This window comes from Micropterus salmoides, unplaced genomic scaffold (assembly GCF_014851395.1).
Source record: "Micropterus salmoides isolate LMB-PRFRI ecotype aquatic unplaced genomic scaffold, ASM1485139v1 Ms_hic_scaffold_4, whole genome shotgun sequence".
In the NCBI taxonomy this organism is placed as follows: domain Eukaryota; kingdom Metazoa; phylum Chordata; class Actinopteri; order Centrarchiformes; family Centrarchidae; genus Micropterus; species Micropterus salmoides.
The window spans coordinates 29,972,853-29,981,257 of NW_024043372.1; the positions used below are offsets into that span (position 1 = coordinate 29,972,853).

Consider the following 8,405-nt stretch of genomic DNA (forward strand, 5'->3'; position numbering starts at 1 on the left):
AGTACCCGGGCCACAGACGCTAAGACCGGGAAGAAGAAGATGCCACAGCCCTGTTCACAGGTGAAAGATTAGACAGAGAGGACAGCGAAGCCAGAGATAGAGCAGCTGAACAATATGCGTCTAAATGTGTTAATACAACATGTTATCAGAATCTCCCAGCGAAAAGCAAATGCTGTTGGTCAGCTACTGTTTTGTAAATGTACCAGAAAGAAAGAGCTGAGGTAAAGAGTTGCAGTAACTGTGTGTTCAAACAGGCTAGTGGAAAAACTAAAATCTGATGCTTAGCGTTAGTAAAGTTCTGAATATCTACATTTCACTGTCCTGTGGGGATTTTGTGGGAAATTCAGTATCAATGATTTACTGTTGTGTAATTTTATTTTGCTAGCATTTTCATTTGATTCTGATTGTTTTTGTCTTGTCATTCTACATGTATAAATGTTTTAGACATTTACAAATGTTAATTAGCTATTTTTATTTAATGTCTGTTTTATTGTGTTGCCATTCATTCACTTGATATGAAATAGTGGCACTGCTGCTGTGTTTTTGTAGTATTTCAGAAATTGTGCCTTTATTAGTTCATTTAAATATTTTATTTATATCCAGGTTGATGATATGTGCTGCTCTCTTAGGTTACGTTAGGTTACGTTCTATGTTTGGAGAGGTGTTCAACCAATTATGTGTACTCCCATGACTTAAAGCCAACCAGCTGACCCTGAGCAGCAGTTTGACAGTTCTCTGTCTCAGTGAGGATTGTGGATATTTTAGTCTTTTTATCTCAAGGCTTCATGTGGTGTGAAAGAGTTCAGTCATGACAATTTCAGTGTGTGTCCTGCAGCCTTTTTAAAGTAGTACTGCCATAGTGATCAATGGCTGTGATGCTGGTAGGTGGTTGTATGAGAGGCTAGACCTGTTTGTATGTATGTGCATTAGCAGGGCGGACATGGTAGAATAGGCTATAAGGTGGACCCTTCTGGTGGGCTGATCTGGAAAAAAGTCCAGGGCCATTTTTTACTCCCAGTCCGTCCCTGGATCCAAAGTGAAGATTTTCACAGAAAAGTGACGTGTTTGCACCCCTGGGATTTAAAATTCCCGCTGGTCAGAACCAAGCCATTTCATAATTATTTATTTTACACCCATTGTCTTGTGTCTTTGTCAGAATTGACTGTTACACGAGTGTCAAGTGTTACATTTGTAGGCTTAACACAATGATCCTAAAAATCATGTACATTCATAACCGGCTACCACAAAATTCTTGAAGGAAACACTGTGTGGCTGCTCACTTTATTGTTTTAACTCATATCCCAGTTTGTTGATCTACGTAAAGAAAAGAAAAGAAAGAGAATGGATTCTTCCCAGAGAGTAATGTGTGCCTGCATTGCTCCAACATGGCCAACCAGCTCAGGTCACAGCCTCCCTGTGTTTTGGACTAATGTTACTATCCACCTGTTATAATGGCAGCTTTGACTTTTTGATAGATTATATTGAGTTTCGTCTGTTATTCCGTTACTGTGTATAATTTGCCCATACAGCTATTAACTTTTTCCCTTTTCAGATGAACGGAATATGATTGGCTGTGAGGACCGTGCTACTCTTCTGATTGGCTGTTCCTTGTTTCCGGGGCACTCACTGACGTTTCTCGGTCTGCCCCGAGATAGACGGGAGAGAATGGCTGCCAGTGGAGGTTAGCAAAAATCCTCATTGTTTTGTAATAGTAATCAGACTTAAAAAACGCTTTGTAAAGTTATGAATTGTGTGTTTACATGTTCGTTGACTATAGTCTTACAGACTAATGGAAAGTGTCATGACAAGTTGCATTGTCGTTAAACGAGGTCAGGCTCTAAACGACTCCTTAAAAGTGTTATCGTTAGCCTCGCTGTGCAGCTAATGTTAGCTAACTTTCGGCCGGTTAGCTCGCTACCCACAGCTGATTTTGTAAACACTTGTTTATGACAAGAGACAAATGTTAGACACGTGGTAGTTATAGTTACTGTTATCAGTAGCAATGCACTAGACGTCGCGCTAACTACTGTTATGTTTCTCTTGGATAGGAACGTTTGGACTGGAATAGTTTGAGTTTGTATCGTCCTTTATATCTCGCAATGTTGTGTCAAAGAAAGCTTGCTAACATTAGCTCGGTGCCTAACGTTAGCTGTCTGCTAAAAGTTGAGCTTGCATGTCAACTAGCCAACGTAACGTAACCGCGAGCATTGTTGTTTTTCGTGCTAATTAACCATCCCAGTGAATCATTGTACAGTATTACTATCAAATGGTTTGTGTTCTTGAAGTTGGCTTTCAGTCTAATTAGCCACCCACACAGTTGGTGCAGTCACCGGGCAATGATGAGATGTTAGCGAGCTAGCTACCACCTGGCGAGTCAGTAGTTTTCTATTCACTCATAGTTAGCCTTTGTCCTGTCAAGGAGTTAGCGTTGCACAACACGAGGTATTTGTTGGGAAAAGTTCTTGATCCGTAGCAGCTGAGAATATAAGAATAACTTTACTGTGAAACATTACAGAAGGCATGGAGTCGGGGTGCCGCTTGTATTACTTGCCATAAAACATGTGATAAGAAACTTGTTTACTTGGTAGACACTGCTATCCGGGCACACCACTGAATCCACGACTTTATAGGCCCATATGTAATCCACATGTCTAGAGCCGGTCTGCGAGAGTAACTTTGGCTCAAAGTTGGAAACAAGCCGATGTAGAAAAAGCGAGAATGGGTTAAAAAAAACACAACACAATTAGTCGCCAGTCATTTCTGTTATTGAGCCAGATAGACTCTTGGCTCATACACACTGTAAATTGTAATATCTAAATGAACATTGTTTTTGGGATATCCATTTATATATATATACACACACACACACAGTATCTTTCCTACTTAATCAAACACCATCTCAGTAACCTTTGCAGTATTCATTTAAGGCAAACCTTTTTGAAAAAAACATCTTACTTTAGTTTAATTAGCATTGTGTAGATTTATAATTATTATTGTCAGTGTTTTTAACTAAGTGTCATCTCAAACTCTGCCACCTCAAATTGTGTTATGTTAAAATGTACGAGACAGTACAGGTGGTATCATCAATCTATGATTTTTATTCTATTTTAATTAGTCTGCAAAAATTTTAAAAAGTTATTGAATCAAGAGTCTCAAAAGGCTGTTTACCAGTTCAAATGTTATTACCCGCTTTGAAATCACTTTTTAAAATTTTTTATAGGAGTCTGATCAAGTCTTTCATTGTTTTGTGCACCATTTCTAAGGGTGTTTTGTGGTCTTATGTGTTTCTGTGTACTGTGTTTTCAGAGGTAGGGAAGCTGTCACAAGTACAAAATGGGACACCTCCAAGCACCAACTACAACGGGGTAGATGCTGTTCACGCCTGTAACATCCTTCAGCAGCTCAAAGCCTTGTATGATGAAGCACAGCTCACAGACATCGTCGTAGAAGTGGACCATGGCAAGACTTTCTCATGTCACAGAAATGTCCTTGCAGCCATCAGCCCATATTTTAGGTAGGATCGTGGATTTGTACGCGTTTGTATTTTCACAATTTAGTTGCTGAAAAACATTATTTGGGTTTTGCTAATAAATGTTACACATTCAGATCAAACTAACTTATTTAATCATAATGCAGTTGTTGCCCTAGAATTGATTCATTTCGTTACAGCATTTGTGTTTTCTCCCCCATCACCACCAGGTCCATGTTCACCAGTGGCCTTACAGAGAGCAGCCAGCGGGAGGTCAGAATTGTTGGGGTGGAATCTGAATCCATGCACCTCGTACTAGACTATGCCTACACATCCAGGGTCACGCTCTCTGAGTCCAATGTCCAGGCCCTGTTCACTGCAGCCAGCATTTTCCAGATTCCTGCCCTGCAGGACCAGTGCGCCCAGTTCATGATCAGCAGACTCGATCCCCAGAACTGTATTGGGGTCTACATGTTTGCTGATGCCTACGGGCACCAGGAGCTGAGGGAACGCTCGCAGGACTACATCCGCAAGAAGGTCAGTTTAAAATGAGCACAGGGTTGGTTTCTTAAACAGTCACTTGCACTGTGATTTGATGATTATGCCTGCTGTTGCTTTACTCCCTCTTTTTCATTCAATAGTTTTTTGAAGACCTTGTTTTGTTCATGTTGTGTAACAGTGCTTTCTTTGTGACTGCTAACAACTGAAACATTTCATGCTTTTGTGGTAGTTCTTGTGCGTGTCATGGGAGCAAGAGTTCCTCCAGATGACCAAGGAGCAGCTGGTAAGCATTTTGAACAATGATGACCTCAACGTGGAGAAGGAAGAGCATGTCTACGAGAGCATTGTCCGCTGGTTGGAGCACGATCTGCCTGGCCGTGAGGCCCACCTAGCTGAGGTTTTTTCCCAATGCATCCGTCTGCCCTTGCTGGAGGAGGCCTTCCTCAATCGGATACCTGCCCCCTTTGCTTGTGCCCTGTCCCTGTCTAAGGACCCCTCAGAGGCCAAAGCCCGCCTCACTGGAACCAATGGTTGCCCACAGCGCCTAGGTATGACTGCTTCTGAGATGGTCATCTGCTTTGATGCCGCTCACAAACACTCAGGGAAGAAGCAGACGGTGCCTTGCCTGGACACAGCAACAGGAAGGGTGTTCAAACTCTGCAAACCACCCAATGATCTCCGGGAGGTCGGTATCTTGGTGTCCTCAGACAATGACATCTACATAGCTGGAGGTTACAGACCGAGTAATAGCGAGGTGTCCATAGACCACAGGGCGGAGGGCGACTTCTGGCAGTATGAACACGCAGGCAACCGGTGGCTTACACGTGCACCTCTACTCAGAGCGAGGATAGGCTGCAGGCTTGTGCACTGCTGTGGGAAGCTTTATGCACTGGGAGGTCGAGTATATGAAGGTGATGGGCGAAATGCATTAAAGTCAGTAGAGTGCTACGATGCCAGGGATAACTGTTGGACAGCAGTCAGTCCTATGCCTGTGGCCATGGAGTTTCACAGTGCTGTGGAGTACAGGGACCGCATCTATGTCCTCCAAGGTGAGTTTAGGCTGCTTAAGTGAAACTCTGCAATCTCTACAGTGGACTGAGGATGACTGTGATGTGAAAAAATTTTCTTAAAATATGTATGTATGGTTTGACATTTATGACATACATAAATATACATACATAAGTATGTTAAAGCGGTGTGCCCACAGCTCTAAATTACCTTTCCTTTTTGTTTTCTGCAGGTGAATATTTCATCTGCTACGATCCCCGTAAGGACTATTGGAGTCATCTTGCCCCGATGAGTATCCCTCGGAGTCAGGGTCTTGCTGCCTTGTACAAGAACTGCATCTACTACATTGCTGGTATCTGCAGGAACCACCAGCGCACCTTCACCGTGGAGGTCTACGACATCGAGAAGAACACATGGAGCCGCAAGAGAGATCTGCCCTTTGACCAAGCCACAAGCCCGTACATAAAGGCCATGCTGCTGCAAGGCAAGCTGCACCTGTTCGTACGAGCCACACAGGTCATGGTGGAGGAGCATGTGTTTCGCACGAGCCGCAAGAACTCCCTTTACCAGTATGATGATGAGGCAGACATATGGACCAAAGTCTATGAGACACCTGATCGCCTCTGGGATTTGGGTCGCCATTTTGAATGTGTGGTGGCCAAACTTTACCCACAATGTCTACAGAAAGTGCTTTGAGGTAGCTAACTTTGTGAACCCAAACTTTGAGGCAGAGGGAGTAGTGCGGTCCTGCCTGCCTTGTGCCTGGTGTAACCTTGGGTTTGCGCCACAAGGACCATTTTTGGTTAAGTCTTAAGTCGTTCAAACTTTAGGTTAACATGATCAAAATGGGGGTGCTTTTAAAGATTGCAGTATTTTTTTTTTTCCCAGGCGGCACCAGCTACCCACACTGATGCTTATTTAACAAAACCGTACAATGAATCATAAGTGCAATTATCCTATTTTTTGCTTGTCGTTGAGCCGTGTTTTATTTTTGTTTTAGATACTTATATAGGTAAGGATTTTTACAAATGATAAGCATGCAAATGAGGGTATTAGTGTGATAAAAGTGCCCTCTGGAGATATGGATGCTATGTGTCAGCATAAAGTGAAAATCTATATATATAAATAACTATATAAACTATATATTCATACGGGTAAGATGAGTACCTTAGCTCATTAGTAGGTTGTTGGCTCTGAGGTTTGTGTGTTGCCCCCCCCCTCCTTTTCTGTGCTCAAGTCTCTCTTCAGCTTATTTTATAGTTGACTTTTAATTTGAAGTGTGCTTGTGATTTGCATTACCTTAGTGTTTTTGAAGCTTGTATGATATTTTTATGGCCCTCTCTTCCTTCATGTGCGTCAGTGTGTCAAACCATACACTATGTGTGGCTTCCGAGCTATTTTTGAGTTTTGTTTGCGATTCCAGTTGCATGGGGGCTGAACCTTCCCACTCTTTGAGTTGGCATCCATTTTGTGTCACATGCAAAGACAACTTAAGTGAAATGTTCGAGTACTCACTCTCCACATTGGAGAAATAAGGACGGAGTCAAATTTTGTGGCAACACTAAGTGGAACGTTCAGACCAACTAACAGGCTTACCTCAGAAACTCCAGATATACTTGATTAGGAGAAAAGGGACATTTCAGGCCATAGTGTTGGTTAAGCGACTGTGTGAAAAGCTCTGTTCAGCATTGAGCTCTGTTGAGGTTGTTTTTCGACATTGGATTAAAATGATTTGAAAAAGGTTGAAAGAGCCTTCCTCTTAAATGCCAAAAAAAAGAAAGCATTTGAGGTCTTGTTATAGTTGATCTGGACATTGAAAATAATTTTGTGGTAGCAATAAGTCATGGAACTGTGATCAGGCTATTTTACGTTATATTACCTTAGTAAAAGTGCATTAATTGTTCTGCGTGCTTGTCTCTGCTGGTGAACATTGCGTTAGTTCCAATAATGATTGTGTGGCTGTTGCATGGGTGCGGGCTTGAAGTGATGCGTAATTAAGTGCAGATCATTTGGGATGCCAATGGTGCCTGTGGCTTGACAAGGGGCAAACGGAATCAAAGACTGCTCCTCCTGATGAAGAATATCTGAAAAGTCTTACTCAGCGTTGCACTGAATCGCCCACCACTTCGGCAGTCCTCATCTGCAAACTTTACGAAGCACCCTCCCTGAACAAGCGAGACTATGTAAACGAGCGAGGGTTTGCCCCGGGTTGTGCGCTACTTCATCTGACGGCTATGAATCCGTCTTTTCACGCCATCACGCAGAGGACACATTGTTGGTGCTGCTTTTTTTTCTTTTTTGTTGACAATCTTGTATAGAAGAATTAATTCCACCGAGTGGCGTTCCCTGTGAAAGGGTGACATTTTCAGTGCCGTCAGTTTCCTTATGCAGGTTCTTGTGTCATCTTTGCACTACACATTTCCTTTTGTATTCTATCACAACGAAGAGTGTCCCTCTGTCCAGGAGAGGGGGAAAAAAGGATTTTAGTAACCCCACAGCAATCATCGAAGAGATTTACATGGAAGAGAATCCCAGAAGAGTCACATTCAGTAAGGACTTGAGGATATAATAAAACTTCTCCAAGAGAAGATCCACTGCTGACTGAGCTGGTTTTTAATTGACCCCCGGCTTTGAACACTGCGCTCAAAACAGCCCTCATAAAGTGTGAGAGAAGGTTTTGAGCTTCACCCACATGTCTACAGACGGCCATTTGAGAACCAGGAACGGAGAACTCAGGATTTCTACTGATACACAGTACTGTATTTAAATGTTTTTGTTATGTGTAATATACTGTACTATAGGGTTGCTGTACTTGCACAGTTTTTTAAACTTATCTTCAGTTTCTTTTATAACTTGAAAAAAAAATAGATGTGATTTTCTTTTTGTTGTCTCCAGTGGCTGTTTTTCTTTTCTTTTATGTAATTACCTATTTAGTTATGGTAGAGTCATCCTGCTCTGTTGAGGAAAAAAATGTTTACCCACTTGAGTGATACATTTTGATCCCCCCCCACCTCTCTCCTCTGTAGTACAGTAGTATTTGTTTGTATCATCTCACCGAAACTAAGCATTACAGATCAATAACTACATTGTTACTTCACGTTTTCAAACACCAGTCATTTAATACAACAAGCTAGAAGCTGCTTTCTGTGGACAACAGTCTGTGGCCTTGGGGCTGCAGCACATAGCTCATTCTGGTCCTCCACATGCATCATTTATGGGTGCTATCCATTTTGTTCTTCGTGCGTTTCCCTCACTTTTACTTCGCTGGTTTGTCTGTTTTGGGTTAAAGTGGTGGTTGAGCTCAACTGTGAAATTCACATTGCACATAATTTGAAAATAAAACTATTAAAGGTGAAATCTGGTCATTTATTCTTGTTGTTTTTTTATATGCATGCTATTGGTTTTATCCACACCCCAGTCAGTATTC

At 42.1% G+C, this 8,405-nt stretch overlaps 1 protein-coding gene across 1 annotated transcript; it reads left to right on the forward strand.

Moving 5' to 3' along the window:
• The first annotated feature begins 1,665 nt into the window (after positions 1-1,665).
• kbtbd8 (kelch repeat and BTB (POZ) domain containing 8) lies at positions 1,666-8,339 on the forward strand. The gene is made up of 5 exons (XM_038695912.1): positions 1,666-1,681; positions 3,307-3,514; positions 3,700-4,006; positions 4,200-5,019; positions 5,211-8,339. Exons 1-5 carry the CDS (start codon positions 1,666-1,668, stop codon positions 5,672-5,674), a joined length of 1,815 nt encoding a protein of 604 aa, XP_038551840.1. The 3' UTR covers positions 5,675-8,339.
• The last annotated feature ends 66 nt before the right edge of the window (positions 8,340-8,405 follow it).

Bases quoted from the DNA above. Each gene is read 5' to 3' on its own strand.
- kbtbd8 (XM_038695912.1), top strand. The intron at 3,515-3,699 runs GTAGGATCGTGG...CATCACCACCAG, and splicing joins GCCATCAGCCCATATTTTAG to GTCCATGTTCACCAGTGGCC. The intron at 4,007-4,199 runs GTCAGTTTAAAA...CTTTTGTGGTAG, and splicing joins AGGACTACATCCGCAAGAAG to TTCTTGTGCGTGTCATGGGA.